The sequence below is a fragment of the Mus caroli genome, chromosome 6 (assembly GCF_900094665.2).
Source record: "Mus caroli chromosome 6, CAROLI_EIJ_v1.1, whole genome shotgun sequence".
NCBI lineage: Eukaryota > Metazoa > Chordata > Mammalia > Rodentia > Muridae > Mus > Mus caroli.
Window position 1 is genome coordinate 19,724,805 of NC_034575.1, and position 18,352 is coordinate 19,743,156.

Consider the following 18,352-nt stretch of genomic DNA (forward strand, 5'->3'; position numbering starts at 1 on the left):
GCAGAGGCAGAGGCAGAGGCAGAGGCAGAGGCAGAGGCAGAGGCAGAGGCAGAGGCAGAGGCAGAGGCAGAGGCAGAGGCAAGTGGATCACTGTGAGTTCATGGCCAACCTGATCTACAAGTAAATTCTAGAGGAGTCAGGGCTGTGTAAACAGACGGTCTCAAAAACAACCACCAACTCACCTACCCAAGAACAATCTAAGAAAGACGTGAAAATTCTGAGTAACTCAGTAGGAATATTCAAACTGTATCACAGCAATTAGGTGCCTATTTACAAATAAATGTTGGGCATATTGAAATATGTTTCCAAATTTTTTAATTATATGATTCACGTATCTATTAATATTTCAAGTTATTTTTTTCAAAATTAGATGCCCCCCCAAGGCCTTTACAACTAGTACTCAATATGTGCTCACCAAACACAACACATGAACATCCCACCATTACAATACTGACATCTACTAGGAGAAACTTCTAAACTGCATTAAAGGCTCAGAGATGAACAGTTCAGGACTTAGCTGTTTCTTTCGCCTCTGCCACATACCAGATTCCTATCTTGAGATGTGTTACTCATTTTCTTCTAAGCTGGGTTCTCCTTTAGTCATTTTAACATAACAGTGATTATGGCCTACTCATGAGTCAGGTCACTTGGGGAAGAACTTTCCCCCCAATCTTAATAGTGAAACAACTTATTTATATATTCCTATTTTTTTTCATCTATTACCCAGGAGTAAAACAGGAGCTACTTCGAAAGATTATTGAACAATGCCTGGCAGGTGGTAAATGACAATAATTTAACATTTATTGATCATTATGCTAAGCATTTTGATTATCTTTTATATCCCCCATTTTGATTATCTTTTATATCCCCCTGTAAGTTATTATTAGTAATATTTTCATGCAAAAGACAAATATATCAAACTTTGGTACAGAGTAAACAATATTGAAGGCAATTACTCATTAAAAAATTAAAAGGCTAAATAATAATACATCATCTTTGGTTCATCTTTTGTATCTGGAAAATAGACTTAAGCTCAAAATTGAAAAGCAATCCATTTTTGTGTAAAGGGCACAGACCTCAATAATTACCAACAGTCATTCTACATTAAAAACTTTGTATTATACAAATTTCCCCGAATAATCTTTTTAAGTTCTGAGGGAAGATTTGGGATGTATTTAAAAAATCAGCAACTACATCCCCTCTTATGATTAAGGTTCTTGAAGCAATAGGAATTTACAAGGCTCACATTCAAATGTGATAAAAGCGATCGATGGGTTCTCTCTCCAGAGAAAAACATATGGAGTAGGAGGAAAGCAGAATTTATTCATCACAGTAAAGAATTCATTACCAAACTCAAGAGGGGTTGTATGCAACTACAGTTAGTACTAAATACATTTTCATGCTTAAATTCTCATTTTAAAAAGTGTGTCACGTAACACACGACGAATAATAAAATTATGTTACAAAGAAAGTGTCTTAAAATCTTGAAAAGAAATGAACATATACACCAAATAAAACAGAATACCCTTTAGAAAGACTTAAGCACATGCAGATTCTAAACAACAAACTTGAGAGTACATAGAGAATAATAATACCCACCTTCACACTACACCTTTGCTTCATGTTAGGAAGCAAATTAAGAACAGTACATTTCTAAGTTTTGCCTATCATTCCACAATTGAAAATAAGAACAAATTAGTCTATTTTTATCATAACCATTAAGTATTAATACATATACATATTTCTATAAGAATTAAATTGTAATTTAAAACTTTTTTGTGAATAATCATCAAAAACTTACCATTTGGAGCATCTCGTCTTTTTTCTGTTAGAATTAAAAATAAAACCAGCATTAAAAGCAGACATATATATCTAACAAAAGTAAAATCTTTATAATATACTTCATTTAAACTCTTACTCTTGAGGTAATGTGTAGATGGTTAAGGAATCTTTCGGAAAAAGGTAAATATGAAGACATCCAAATTAAAGAAAAAACTTATTCAGTATGTGTAAGGAATGCCATAAAGACTGGAGTGGAGGACACAGGGAAAGGAGCTGGTTAACAAGTTTATCAGGGATTTATCACAGTGGAAGGCTGTGACCTGGAGTAGTCCTCAGGTGGGAGGACAGTGACATGGTAGAATCTACATTCAGGGTACTGTGTGCAGAGATAGACAGCAGCCTAAGAAACCAATGCTATGTGGAGAGTAGCTGTTAAGTTAATGACAACCAAGCCACGGTTTATACAAAGAACCAGAGGGTAGGTGCTGAGTAAGGAACTAACACGTGAACAGAGAGATCTTATTAGAAAAGGAAAATAGAATAAATATTTATGAATGGATGGGTAGGGTTTTCTGGGAGGATCCAGTGGGAATGGGAAGGGTAGTGGGAGGGAATATGGGGAGAGACAGATAAAATTAAAGGGCATTTGAGGGGTACACACACACACACACACCTATAATGAAGTCACCAAATAATGCAAGAGACAATGACACCTCTCCCAAAGCAAACTTCAACAAGTTTTTGTTTGTTGGAGCAGGTTTTCTCTAGTTAGCACTGTCTGACCTCGAAATTTCTACGTTGTTGAGGCTGACCAACAAATTCATATAACTCTCCTGCATATGCCTCCCAAGTGCTTACATTATAGGCATGCACAACCATGACTGACTGGCTTAAAGAATTTTAAACAAATATAATTTTCACATATTTTTCTAATACAAACTTTTCTGAAATTATAAGAGAAATATTAGTGACTAGTGTATTAAAATGATCAGCTTATGAATAACAAACCACATCAGCAACGCTTAAAATTGGTGGTTAAATTAAAAGTCCTACCAATGGAGTACATAGATGTAACATTCCATCTTGTAATCAGATGTAGCAACACTATGATCATTTAAAGGAAGCAATTTCTACACTATCAATCTATAGTTTTCATAGTGACATTAATCTCTGCATGCAAAGTTATCCCTTAAATATAAAATCCACTGAGATAAATAAAGGGTAAGTTTTTAGAGCAATTTCTGAAGACATATATCCTTGGTTGGAAGTCATTTAAGTGAAAAAAAAAAAATCAGCAAAGTTTGGCTGAAAAAGAATCTGTGGCTCCCGTGAGACACCTGCTAGTAATGTTAACAGACAGTGTTAATGTGTAGAGTGTGGGGTGTCTTAGTAGCATAGCACCACTCATCCTACAATGAGGAGTACAGGGTTCACATCCCTACTGAAAATGACATAGAACTTAGTGAACTGCAAGCACAGTACTCAGGAAAACTACATCTATAACTGAATTCCAGAACTACTTCAAAAACATGGACCCAGTAACACTAAAGAGACAGCCTTGGAGAGAGAAAAGGTTACAGATGGTCTATAGTGAGGGGAAGATATCAGGTCAATTTGTTACTAGCTAGAGTCATGTGGCTAAGATTTAAAAAAAAGGAGGAGCCAGGGTTTGACAGAGTATGAAGAGCCAGCCAACAGTGACCATCTCGGCTGAATTCTTAAGGCCATGTTCTCTGTGCAACTGAAACACTTTACCTAAAAGTATAGACAGCCACTATATGCAGGGGAATTCCTACACTAGGTAAAAGTTATCGTAAACTTAACTGTTTCAAATAAATTACTTTAAACAACTGTTTTCAATTCCTTTTCACTTCAAAAATGTCACTTATTCTAATGGATTTCACAAAAGTCCACTAGATAACCATCACAAAATGTCACTAGAAACAACTCTCAAGACTCAGAGAGATGACACAGTGAACAATGGTGCTTGCCGGGCAAGTGTGAGGCCCAGAGTTAGGATTCCAGAACTCATGGAGGGCTTTGCAGGTGGCAGACAGGGAAGCCCAGAATAAGCAGGCTAGCTGCATGAGCCAATTGGCTACCTCTAGCTTCAACCAGAGACCCTGATTCAATGTAGAAAAGCAATCAAGGAAGAAGCACAAGATCACATGACACCACTTTCATGCCTCTACACACCAGACCTACTTGAGCACACACACACTCTGGGCATCAGGGGGAGGTGGAAGGGGGAGACAGAGAAAATGTGAGACTGAGAGAGGAAGAGAGGGAGGAGTCCCAGTGAGGATCTAGTATTCAGAGCATAGCAGAAGCCCGAGGCCTCCAAGCAGACCAATGACTCACTGCAATGAACATTCGCAAGTCAAGCTGTGGGGCCAAAGGGTATCTGTGCAACATGCTGTAGCTTCTGTGGTGAGATTCTGTTTGGTTTTATTTTATTTTATTTTTAGTCTGTTTTCATCTGGGGGAAGGCTGCAAGGGTAGAGAGAAGATATGGACAGACAGGGAGATGTGTGGGATTGGGGTACATGATGTGAAATTCATAACAATAAAAAGTTTTAAAAACATACTGTAAATACATTGGGATTTGAACACTGGGTATTTGGCAATATTAATAATTATTAATTTTTTTCTTGTAATAATATAAAAAAGACTTGAATTGCAATAAAAAGTATTCATTTACAAACCAAAAAAATACTTAAATTTGTTTTTTAAATGCTATTAATAATTCAAATTTAAGAGTCAGTGAACAGAATCTTATTTGCAAAAAAGTTTAGCAAAATAAAAATATTTCTTTTGAGGCAGGTAATATGGAACCTTGTTGTAGAGAAAGCTAGACAATAAATATCCCAGGCTCTATGAACTTTGCTGCAATACTTTTAACTGTGTCACAACAAACACTAGCCATTGACTGTATGCATATGGGCAAAAAAGCCAGATTCCCACAGTCTATACAGTAACATGCAGAACCCAGTGTGGCCTTGGTGGGGACAGAGTGAGATGGCTTCTGCCCCTGGAACAGGGCCCAGGTGTGAGTCCCCACGAGTGTTGATGGCTGCTGTGGGCTTAAGGCTTGTTTGTGTAATCACGTACAGATTTTCTGGAACTAGCACTAGCAGTGGAGGGCTCTTTTCCTTGTTAACGTTAATGACTGCATGGTGGTTAGAAACAGCTTGAGTCCAGGAGTTGCGGGTGCGGCTATATCTCAGCAAAATGGTACAGGGTGGGACCTTCAGGACAGTTCTTAAGGCTATGGGAAAGAATTCTAAATACATAAGTTTGAAAATATGTAATTTCTCAACTATGCAAGAAATAAAATTACAATATGAATTATGAGAGGCTTCATGAATCAAAAGGAACAAAGGCTATGTATGCTATTAGCCGGCTTGTCAGAAACGTGCAAAGGTACAAATGCAGACAGATTCCTAAGTTTGAGGTCAGTCTGGGATAATGTTAAGCTCAGTCATGTTGGAAATGGTAATTTCAGGACAAGGTCTATCTCTGAATTCTTCTGCAATGTTAAGAAAAATATGTATGCTTGCTGTCTCCTAAGAATCAATGGGCTAGAGGGGTCATGGGATACTGATTCATAGGATAATCAAAAGGAAACTTGGACTAAATAACTGAGTTGATTCGTAAGTAAAAAAACTGGGCTTTTGGCCTGCATGAGATGAGCTAGCAGAAAGCAATAGAAGCCATCTCTGCACAACCTAGGCCGCCAGCTTGGACCCAGGACTTGACTTTGAATCTTTCTTTTCACCACTCTCAAGACACTCCTTCTTTCTCTCAGGAAGCCCTCTTCAAGCCGAGGCTGGTTCTGGGAAGTCTGGGCCATGCTATGTATAGAATGAAAAAGGAAAAGCAAGGAGGTATTTACCAGATTTCCTTTGTCGTCGGCCCAACAGGTCTGTAACTGCTTTTCGGAACTTTTTTGCTTCTTCTTCATTGGCAAAATTAAGAGCTACTTGACAAGTCTGAGGTATTTCCATCAAAAAGAACAAACAACAAAGTGCATGGACTTAGCTTTAGATAACAAAAATAATGACAGTTCACAGAAGTCCACTTCTAAAGGAGGAAAGTTACATTTTAAGTAACATTTAGGCAAAAAGCTCAGAAAAGACTATCAGAAAAGGTTCCTTACTTGGCAGAAACTTAACAACTAAATACTTTGTCTTCAGGGGGAAAAAATCAAGTTTGATTTCAACAGAACTTTATAAACAAGGCAACTGTGGAGGTCTGAATGAAAATGGCTCACTGCTTTAAATGCCTGACCCCAAGTTGGGAAGGACTAATGAAGTGTGGCCTAGCTGGAGTGTTGGGGACACTGTGGGTAGGCTCTGAGGTATCAAAACCAGGAATCATTCCCAGTTAGCTCTTTTTGCCTCATGCCTGTGGATAGGCTGTAAGCTCTCAGCTACTGCTCCTGAGTCTCCCTGCCCGTAGCTGTGGTTACTGACATGATGGCCATGAATTCACCCCGTGAAACTGTAAGCTTCAAATAAACCCTTCCCTCTAGAAGTTGCCTTGTCCATGGTATTTCTTCACAGCAACAGAAAAGTAAGACAGACAGTAGCCAATATAAAAATGATCAAAACAAAAAGAAATCAGGACTTACATCTCCAGCAAAGGTATGAAAATATCCTCTAGGACTATTATATACAAAGTTATTGTATAGCTCCTGTTCCCACAGTAATTTCCCATCCTAGAAAAGAAGAAAAGTTACAATCTACTAAAAATCTTCTTGGACTAAAAGCAGACAACTCTTTAAAGGAGCTGTTTCTATAAACAAAGACTTTATTTGTCATACACACACACAATACAGTAACCTGTTTATAAGTGGTTTCACTCAATAGGGCAAGCATTTCCAAGTACACCACTTAGGTGAGTGTATAACTAGTCTCACTAGATTACCAATATTACCCTAAGCACGTGAGATGCTCCACTGTGTAGCTCCATTAGCTGAGTTTTAGGCTATAGTCTACCAAACATTACCGTAATACTCGATACTCTTTTCCTCGATTTACAGATGCAGAATAATCAAATACACCTTCTCTGAGCTCTTCAATAATAATCTGTGAATTCTAAACCTCTGCAGAATGGCCTAAGGAAACACTAGTACAAATACCATAGACCATGGAGCAGCAAGACAGGTGATTAAAACACACCAAAGTTAAACAAGAGATAAGAGATCTACATACTATCATATCCTACAGACACAGTGTAAGAAATATATCAATTCTTCATGCCAAAGGTGGTTATTTTTAATTAGTAAGCAATGGTGATCTCCAACCAGAATTAAATAGTGAGAAAAATGTAATAACTGCCCATTTGAAATCCAAGACTCCAACTATGTCACAAACTTAAAATATGAAAAGTCAACAGTTCAGGCTGGCCTGCACTCAGACGCTTTGATCATGTATACACATCGATCGCTGCTTCTTGAGGAGAGTGCTGGGCTTAGAGGCTGCAAGTCCTGGCCCACTTGAGGCCAAGAAGAAGAAACCACAGAAGGCAGCAGGCAATGCCTGTGCATCACTGGAAAAAGAAGAGCATGCAGCCCACAGCCGTGACTATGACATGGTGGCCTACTTTGTAAATGAACAGTTCCTAAATAATGAAGATTCAATCTTCTTGGAAGTTCTTTGATAAGCTCTAATAAGTGGACAAAGTTTAACTTATTAAAAGACAAAAATAAAAAAAAATAAAACCTGCTATAAATGTATTTATGACTGCTACAGTGGGCATTTCTTCTTTTTAGTGTAGTTGCATAGTTATTCTGTTTTGAAAGAGTGCTTCTTAACACTGATAAGAAATACAAAGCTACTTGCAGGTTCTCTTTCAAACTATGTACATACTCTTTCTTTCCTAAAAATGTCTGTCTGTCAAGTCAGACAGTGTTGGTGATGGGTGCATTCCACATCTCTCAGCTGTGTCCTGGGACTCACAGATTTTAAGCAGCATTAACTAAAGTAGCATAACTTAAATTTCAATGCAATGCAATGCTTTATATCAGGTAGCAAGCTGGGATCCAGGGAGCTGCCACACACACAGTGGCAGGGTCCAGGCTCACTGCCAGACTTGACTGACAGATTTACCTTTTGTCCTACTATACTTGCTGCCACATCTAAATAGGAACTGTGGAGGCTTAGCTACAGGAAGATATGCTTATAGACTTTCCTTTAGCAAAATGATTACTTTTATAAGTAGCAGTATATACAAAGCTAAAATATTTGTGTTCCCCTGAAACGACTAACTTATAATGAGCAAAATGAATAAGAGGCTATATATAATGAAAATCTAAGACAAAAAGGCCTACATAAAAAGTACTATTCTATATGACCCAGGGAGAAGATAAAACACATCACTAGTGCAGTTGACTCTGATCAGTGGAAGTATACATTCTAAGGTACACATTCCACTGACAGCTGGAACCTATGGAGAACTTTCCCTGTACAAACATATTTACAAAAGTTTAATTTATACGTGAAGTATAGTAAGAACAGTAATAAAACAAACCAACTATAGTAACAATGTGTAATAAAAGTTATATAAAACTAATGGTTTGTTTCAGGGTTTTTTTTTCCTTTTAAGACTGTGTCTGTAGGAAAGTGTGATCATTTCACTTGAAAAGATATGGTCAACCTATCCTTAAAGAAACCTAGCCTAACCTTGCTTCAAGTGTAAGGGTGAGGAGATACCTGGAGGGAGGGGGCACCTATTCAGAGGAGAAGGGGAGTAGGGTAGGGGAAGGATTGTGGGAGAGGGCGACTGGGAGGTAGGCAGTGAGATGCATGTAGTAAGTAAAAAATAAAAAAGAAAGAAAGAAAGAAAGAAAGGAAGGAAGGAAGGAAGGAAGGAAGGAAGGAAGGAAGGAAGAAAGAAAGAAAGAAAGAAAGAAAGAAAGAAAGAAAGAAAGAAAGAAAGAAAGAAAGAAAGAAAGAGGAAAGGAAGTCAAGAAAGAAATCAAGAAATCCAGCATAGCCAAGTAGTGGTGTACACACCTTTAATCCCAGAACTCTGGAGAAATTTGCAGGCTGATTTCTGCAAATTCAAGGCTAGCCTGGTGTACAAAGGGAGTTTCAAGACAGCCAGGGCCACACAGAGACACCCTGTCTCATAAAGCCAAAAACCAAAAACCAAAAACCAAAAAAACACCACAAAACAACCTAACACCAACAAAACAAAAAACTCAGCTTTTAGACTAGTATAACCCAAACTTGTCAAGGTCACAGATATTTGTCATATTCTCCATGTTCTTTTCCGACCTGACTCAAAGGAAACACTGATAAGATTTATGTCTGAGAGCAATGCATAGAGTAGCACACTGAACATTAGAAAAAAAAAAACAAAACAAAAAACTGTGTCTGACAGTAGATGGCTAAAGGACAGAAAACCAAGTCATAGGTAAGAGAATATCTCAATATTGTTATCTAGGCTCCAACTCGGTTCCAATATCCCTATTTAGGTATCAACAACAAACCTCACTTTTCTAATTTATCAATTAAAACACACACAAGACAATCAGAACATCTAGACTAAATTATAACCAAGGCAGACAACTTAACCACCAAAAATGTTAAAATGAAATAAAAACAAAACTTACCTTAATGTCAAATATTCTTAAAAAGTATGATCTCTGAGGATTGTCCTTAACCAGACAAGCAACGCCACTGCACTTCTTTGACCACATACAGTTCCGATCTGCTGCGTATAGCTGCACCACTGCTGAAGACATAGTCTGCAAAAGACCAAGAAAACAGCCATTACCTTCAAAACAGCATCCATAGGCCCCGCTGACATCCTGACTGCACCCTCTGAAGCACTAAGCCAGGACCACCCAACCGCACTAGCTTCCAGAAAGAGAACACAATGAACACTCATTATCTTAAGTCACTTCCTTCTGAAGTTATAACTAATTTAATGCCCATACCAATAATTATTGAAAAGTCGAATTCATTGATTCTTAATCTGTATCTAGAAATAGGCACTTACAAATATCAAGCCCATGTAGTCATCATTGTTACTGCCATTTTAACCTCTCATTACACTCAAGAAACACAACACTAAAGTCACTAACGAGTCATATAGATAAACTGCACTTCAGATTTTATATTCTCACATCCCCTTAATTACACTGCATTTTGAGGACACAAACATTTAAATGGTGGGACAGTCCTATCAGGAAAAGCTGACTTCTATAAAACAATAGGCCTTTTTTTTTTTTTAAATGTTTAAAGGTAACTACTTATTTCTCTTAAAGTGGCACTCACATATAGAGACAGCACTAACAAATCTGAAAATAACAATTATAGCTTCTATACCATTAATCTCATTCCTAAACCAAAATATAAGGAACTAGCTATGAAAACAATTATTTTTTAAATGTAAGTATTAAAGTAAATTATTTCATGAGTCATTTCCCAGTTTCAGTTAGCATATATTATACATGATAGTGGGTTCCATTATAACATTTTCATAAGGCACAACGAAATGTACTTTGAGAATATGCACCTCTCATAAACCTTTCTTGTCCTCCCTACTCCCAATGATTCCTTCCTTCCCAACCAGTTCTCTTCCAGTTCACGAATCCTGGGATTTTAAACGTACACAATCTAAATAATCAAAAGTTGGATCTGATTGAGTAATTATGATGTATAAGTTCAATAAAATACAGGCACTGTATAAGCAGCAGACTCTATTAAGATTTGGAGGTATGGTATATTGGTATCTAATTACATCTGGGGACTTCTGGGAAAAGTACTCTTTTTAGCTATTATATAAATAAATCTTTAATTATGTCAAAGTCAGGGAATGTAAGATCTGTAGACAACTGAGAACCAGAAGTCTATACAGACAATTCTGGGTTGCCATGCTCAATGTTGTATTTTTAATTAAAAAAATTTCACCTAAGCTTCATGCAAAGAACTGGGAGATTTCCACAAGAACATTATTAAAAATTACAAAGACAGTTTAGGAACATGAACAATATGAGCACACATTAGCCTGATGGAGACATGCCTGCATTGCCTGCCTCTACACCAGCAGTTCTCAACCTGTGGATCATGACCCTCTTGGGGGTTACTTTTTAGATATCCTGCATATCAGATATTTACATTACTATTCATTATAATAGCAAAATTACAGCTATGAAGTAGAAACTAAATAATTTTATGGTTGGGGTCATCACAACATGAAAAATTGTATTAAAGGGTTACAACATTAAGAAGGTTGAGAACCACTTGAACCCTCAGCAAACAAAACTTCAACAATGAAAGACAGCATCAAATACCACTGGGGGGAGAGGATACAAACAAACAAACAAAAAAACAAAAAACCCACTATATTTTGTATGCTACTGAAAATGTAGAGATTACAGGCCTCTGATGTAGTGCTGCTCAGATATATTTCTGAAGAGAAAAACAAAAACCAAAAAACAATGAAATCACCAGATATAAAGACATCTAACAACCTCTCTATTTACTAATACCTAACAGTTTTAGAAAATTAAAAAAGAATCTTCTTTCTAGAGGCTGAAGCTCTTTATCTTCAGAAGCCTGTTCATAAAGCATCAATACGAAGACTGTAGAACATTATCAGGATGTAAATGCAAATACAAAGACAATAAAAACAAAAGTTTAAATATTGACAAAATTTAAAATACTGCATATGCAATGAAGACTCATCTATGCTATAATTTTCCACATAGTTCTCCCACCTCTCTCCTCGCCACACACACATTCTACGGAAAACCCAATAATAAGCAATTTTCAGAAACATTTTAAAAAATTTGCTATCAATTCAGTATTTTATAAAGCCTTTCCTGATTAATTCCTAATGACCACAGTATATGCAAAAATAGCTAGCACGTGTAATATTTAATATATAAATTCCAGGCAATAAAATAAACCAAGTGTCAGGTTAACATTAGATTAACAGAGTGGTAATGAAATCTGTACAAAGATTCCTTCCATGCCTTTAAGGTAACTGAAGGTAATCAAGTCTACTGCTCATCTTTCACCATCGAGGTCATTAACGAAAACAAGCTAGGGGCAAGTACTTTGGGGTAGACATCCACGTCTTAACAGTCTGATAAAGGTTAGGACAAATGCAGTCATGTTTACAGAATCAGAGCCATCAAGTCCTATGCATTCCACATCAACAAGTCCTTTCTGCTGAGAACTTTCATGTCAGAAGCAAAGAGGTAGACCTGGGAAGGGAACAGATTTTCTTCTCACTGCCCTTCAGTAAATCACTGTCAACTTCCTGGGTTGGCTTTGCAGGCTGCAACCACTGCTCTTTCTTCTGTTTCGCTGCAACTTTCCTGTGTAACCGCTATGTTATGTCACAGGTCTTACTCCAAGGCAGAATAACTTTCCACACGGATGTCTTACCCAGTAAAAGACTGTAATTTCCCACAGCACCTGAAATACATTTGCAAACCCATACTTACAGTCTAGCCATACTCTATGTAACATACAAATATTTAATTAAAAATAGCACATTCTGATTTTGATACTATGCTCTGCATCTACACATGAAGTAAACTAAACTCATGATTACCGGGAATGAAATTCTACTCAAAAGAATATAAAAAGAAGCAGAAAAGTAAGCAAATACAAAATACTTGGTTAAATTCTTATAAAGTGATTTATCTCAGTGAAGAAGTTTTAAAATAAACACTACTTTTTGTTTAACATCAACCTCAAAACAGAATCTGGAAAGTTAAAACATAAAAACAAACAACAGCAACAAAAGTAAACCTGAAGCTGCTGTGGGAAGAGGAAAGCAAAACTGACGAACAGAATCCCAAGAGAAGAAAATGGAGCCAGACGAAACCAGCCATTAACTTGGGACCAGACACAATGAGCAAAATGGTCTGCAACCACCCCACCACTGCATATTAGCTATGCAGAAACTACTATGGAAGAATATTGATTTACCAAGTGTTTATTAGCTAATTACTACATAGGCAGGATGATATAGGAGAAGGCAGGACTCCAAATGGAGTTGAAAACAGAAATAAACTGGACAGACTTAATCCTTGTGAACATGTAGTCTAAGAACACTGTAACTGTTACAGAGGGGTAACGTGGTTATGCAAGAAAAACTCAAAAACCTAAATATAAAAGAAAGGATTTCCTAAAGTACTATTTAACCTAAAAGATGAAAACAGATGGGTGGGGTGGGGGACGGCAGAGAGGTTAGGTGCTTGGGCACTTTGGGGCACTGAGGGACTGGGGAGTGAAGGAAACATAGAAGGGGAAAACTTAACACTACTGCTAACATAACACCAAACTCAGTTTAACTCAGTTTAAACTGATAAACAGCCATAGTTTGATAATGTTTATTGGAGACTGGCTCCTGGAGCCTCGCCAGGCATGCACGCTCCCACCTGTCTTCTTTCTGTTCACTCTGGAACTGTCCATGAAATTTTTTTGACCAAAAGTACATCAGCAAATAAATGAATGTTTGGAAAGTATTTGCATATTGTGATCTAATTTCCTGGAAGGCAGAGTTGTTTTAAAAACCTGGGATCAAAGAAAAACTATAGGTGCCACCAATAATGAGCTCACTTGCCAAATGGTGAGAAATCAACTGGTACTGTTTCAAGTCATAAAGAAGTAGGTGGCTTGTTTGCAGCAAAGGGAAGGGACACTGAAGACTGCTTATATTAAAGAACCTATCACCTCTAACAAGTAGTTCTAGCTTTTTTTCTCTATTTTGGTTGGAATAGACATGTACTTTCAACTTGAAATAAATCACAAAAACTTTAGGCCTTACTATTATTATCAGAACAGATTTGAGGGGAGAAGACATTGCTAAAGAAACTTTATAGACAAAAAAACCCCTCATTGATTGCAGTATGTTATATAGAGAAAGATCACTCAAAAATTACAACCCTTACTCAAGTCTCAGGAGGTGCTGAAAATGCAAATTCATGACAAACTGCAAATCACCTTGAAGATTTTTACAATTACCTGCAACCACAATGACAGTCACTATTAACTACAAATGAATGGCAAGGCTTGCTGTAGTCTCCTGAGTTTCCCACTAGAGAGTCACCTTAGACACAAGTAGGAGGGGCACTGTTGAGGTTTGGTCTTTTGCAGTGTTGCAATGCTAAATACTGCCCCCAAAGACTGGTTGCCACTAGGGACTAGGAGATTCTCAGGGACACCAAGTAACCTTGCTCCTTAGTTTAAAACTATTAGTTGAATAAAGATGCCTACAGCCTAGAGCTGGGCAGAGGAGAGGTAGGTGGGGTTTTGGTTCCCAGGCTTTCTGAGGCAAAGACCAGGAGGGGAAAAGAGAGGTGGAGAGAAGAGGACACCACAGGGTAGGTGAATCGTGAAAACATGGCCACAAGGGCTGGCAAACAGAAGCAGGAATGGCCCAGATGGAACATGGCAAGTCATATTTCAGGGTAGTTTACAGGGAAGTAGACAAAATAGCCATAGATGGTTGATATCTGCTCAGCTCCAATGTTGTCTTTTATCTGGGAACTGACTGATCTAAGGCAAGGTAGAAACATCCTCTTGAAGTTTGTTGGATTACAGGAAATCCTCAAGTTTGGACTGAAGAGGATAGTGGAGGTAACTACTAATGCTTCTCCCATGGGCAGTTTGGGACAAGGTGGGAGGCAGATATGGTGGCTGTTTGGAAGATCTGATTATTGCAGGATGCCAGAGTCAAAGTGCTTCTGTCACCCCCTCATACATGTTTTCAAGCACACAGCCCATTTTCACTAAAGAACAGAGTCTTTCTGAATTTTGTTAAATAAATGCTAAATTTATATTTAGTGCTGATACCTTTTCCTGGGGGGAGTCCCTCCAAACTATATAAAAGACACAAAACTTACTTACATTGGCTTAAAGCAAAAAACGATGCAACCAGAAAAAGAGAATTTTATACCTAGGGAAAATTAACAACTAAATCCAGTTTTCAAATCACATTTCATGAAATAACTCTTAATGCCAAGTAACCTCACCCACTTAGGGAAACAGCAGCCAGCAATTCCAAAATCAACTAGATAAAGCCAGGCAGGAACCACAAGATGCTTGTTGGAAGGGATTCTCCCCTACTGGCATAAGAATCCCCTTCAGAGGGCATAGTTAATAAGTGATTTTACAGTATTTGTTTAAAATGTATGATTTCTATTGGAGGTTCAAAACTCAAAAATACCTTTATGTTCCAGCAATAAGAGAATTTTGCTATTTAGCAGTTATGTAGAAAATACTGAGTCTTTAGCTGTTTTCTCTGCTCTGTGACAGGTATAGTTGCTCTAACTAATAGCAGAACTACCAACATGCAGGTCTCCCTTACTTACAGAATAATTTTTACTGGAGAGGGGCGATTAGCATGTTGACTTCTCCAAGATGTATCTTCAGTAACTTTACTTACGAGGTCATCTCTTCCTCAGCTCAAACTATTTTAGTCATTCCTCATCTAACCTTATGTATGAATCTTCTATCAATCTGGTAGCCCTTTGTGTCCATAGGAAGTGGTGCTATTAGGAGATATGGCCTTGTTGGTGTATGCATGGCTTTGTTGGAGGAGTTGTATCACTATGGGGTAGGCTTTAAGGTCTTAGAAACTCAAGCCAGTTCACTTCCTGCTGCCTTCAGATCTAGATGCAGAACTCTCAGCTCCTTCTCCAGCACCACATCTGCCTGCACACCACCATGCTTCCTGCCATGACATTAATAGACTACACCTCTGAAACTGTAAGCCAGCACCAACTAAATGTTTTCCTTTATAAGAGCTGCTGGGGTCAAGGTGTCTCTTCATAGCAATAAAATCCCAAGACACCCTTATTAAAATGAAGTTCCATATGTCTGATCAGTATAGAGTGTGAGCAAAATGGTAAGGGAAATAGTTTCCAGTCATAGTAAGAATCGTACATTGCAGCCCCAGTCTTACGGGGCTTAAGATAGAAAAGATTATATCAGTGGTCAGGGTCCTCTCTCATGTTCTGACCCTTCCTCTCAAGATGTGTGCTCCTAAATGTGAAATGCATACCCTTTTATAGTCTGGGAGAGGTTTATTCTTTGTACTTCTGCAATGTGTTCACTTAGGCCTTACTACCAGATTGTCATCTCCTAAAATCACAAATTATACAAAGATTAAAAGCAAAATGATTGGACAAGTTGGTAAAACACTTTGCTTAACACACCCTGGGGATGATCCCAGCAACCTCCCACCCCTACACACATATTAGTATTTGAGGTACTGAAAAAATATGCAATAAGTCTGTCAAGCAAGACAATTTAATCAGCTTCAATAACAAGAAACCAGGAAGTTGTGCTGCAGCTCTTGTCTACCGCTTCTTCTAGTGTACTCTGTAAGGTTGTCTTCCTCTACTCTGGTCTGATGACCAAATCCACTCAAGGCTGGCTACTTCTTGCTATGTGTGGTGGCCAGTAAGTAGGGCAGTAACCTCAACTCTCCTCTTACATTTCTCCAGACTCAAGCCTGGGCCACCTACTTCTGTGCATGCTTGCTAGCACCCCGAGAGGTGAGTGATCTGGTCTCCTCTTCTCTACTGTCTTCTGTAGCTGGAGATAACTGAGGTGACCCCACCAAGGCTGGGTGCCCAAGTAAGTGGTATATTCTCAGCTCCCCTGTTGTACAGATAACTCCTGCAGCCCTAGGATCAGGTCTCTTTTTAACAGGTCTTTCGCTGGAAGGGCGTTCCTGTCCTGGAGCAGTGGTTTGGATGTGAACCCTCTCCCCTTCCCCCCGGCTTAGATACTTCAATACTTAAGGCCCCTAGTTCAGTGGCACTGTTCAGGAAGGTGTGGGTGGTTAGTTTGTTCTCTGCTTCACACAGGTAGTTAAGGCTGTGCACTCTCAGCTTCCTGTTCCAACCACCATGCTTGTTGCTCTCTACCATGTCTTCCTGCCATGGCAGGCTCTTATCCCTCTGGAACCAAAAGACGAAATAAACCATTTCTCCCTTAAGTTGCTTCTGGTCATATTGTTTTATCACAGCAACAGAAAATTTGCTAATAAAATCACTAGCCCAGATCTCTGGCCAAGGCAATTGTGTGGTGAAAGCTGAAAGGCTGAAATGGGGTGGGCCTACTATTCTTAACCTATACAGAAGGGCTGACATCTTTCTCTCCATCAATCTTTGTTCTCACCGAGTAGCAGGGCAGATACTTTTCTACACTTGTTCTAGTTTCATTCTTATTTCTGTGACAAACACTATGATTAAAAGAAACTTAGGGAAAATTTTGTTTGGCTTTCACATGGACACAGTCCACATCACTGAGAAGTCAAAAATCTCCAGCAAGACTGTGAGCAGAAACCACGGAGGAACACTGTTTGCTTGGTCACAGGTCCATGCTAGCTTTCTTACACAGCTCAAGACCACTGGCCAGAGATGACACTATCCACGGTAGACTGGGCCCTCAGACATCAATTATAAAACACAAACCAACAAAAAACAAAACAAAACAAAACAAATTCCCCTGCAGACATGTTCATAGGCCAATCCCATAACTCTGGGCTATGCCAAATTGACAAAACTAACTAGGACAACAACACCCTATAGTGTGGGGACTAAGTTTACCCCAGAATGAGCATCCATGACATGAACACTGTCATGTCAGGGACAATACTTCAGATGGGAATGATAAAGACTGGGTCTGGCTTAGGGGAATGACAAGGCCTTCCCTGGTCCTAATATAGATGCTGACCAACTGTTGACTTTTAGTTAAAATCAGTGTGTGATAAAACCACATTCTTGGTCCTATTGACAGCAGGATCATACCCCCCCCCCCCAGGCTATTCCCATACAGAGAATCCCCTCTAAGATTATCTAACTGCTTCCTCATTCATGTAAATGTACTGAATATTTAAGAGGTTGATAGATACATCTCTATCCAAATGCATGGCCCACCAGATCTCAGCTTCAGTTTCTTGTGTCTTTCCTCTTAATCTTCTACCACTCCCAGGAAGGTTTCTAGGACACTGACACACAGGCTGGAACACTGTACTTTTTCTTCTGGTCAGTCCTCCTGAGACTGATCTTGTTCACTCAATGACTTGCCCGGCACTGACATCATACTGGGTTCAACAGTTCCATCTCAATATGATGCTTTGACAAGGCTATTAAGCCCCACCATGGGACTTCCCAGATACTTTTTGCTTTCTGGGCTAGCTAAGAAGGCATTCTACTAAAGTATAGTTCTCTTTTTATGGTTCCTCACAGAGGCCTTGCCAGAGTTAACAAATGATAGGTAGGGGTGGTCCTCCCTGTGCTGCTCCTGCTCAGTTCTAAGACACCAATGAGGAAAATACCTCCAATCAGCTTCCCCAAACTGAACTATTTTCTCTGTTGGAGGAACGTAGAACGAAAGCTGTAACTCAACAAAACAGAACAAGCCCTATCAGGAAGTTTCTACAGTACAAGTTCTTCCATGCTGCTTTGCCACCAACTCTGAGTACCTCAATGATTGATATAACTGAGTGCAGCCTCTGCCCCCAACAAATGCCCACCTCTCAATGATATAACTGAGTGCAGCCTCTGCCCTCAACAAATGCCCAC

At 38.7% G+C, this 18,352-nt stretch overlaps 1 protein-coding gene across 2 annotated transcripts in view; it reads right to left on the minus strand.

Annotated features, from left to right (window-relative positions):
• Wasl (WASP like actin nucleation promoting factor) overlaps nt 1-18,352 on the minus strand; it is a 51,697-nt gene that overhangs the window by 14,633 nt on the left and 18,712 nt on the right. Inside the window, exons 2-5 of one of the 2 annotated variants that reach the window (XM_021164665.2) lie at nt 9,404-9,538; nt 6,416-6,502; nt 5,678-5,774; nt 1,802-1,825 (exon numbers count right to left, since the gene is read on the minus strand). In XM_021164665.2, the coding sequence (XP_021020324.1) occupies nt 1,802-1,825; nt 5,678-5,774; nt 6,416-6,502; nt 9,404-9,538 (343 nt within the window). Of the gene's footprint in view, nt 1-1,801; nt 1,826-4,614; nt 5,051-5,677; nt 5,775-6,415; nt 6,503-9,403; nt 9,539-18,352 lie in introns of those variants that run through there. The other variant, XM_029478386.1, reaches the window with a different exon arrangement.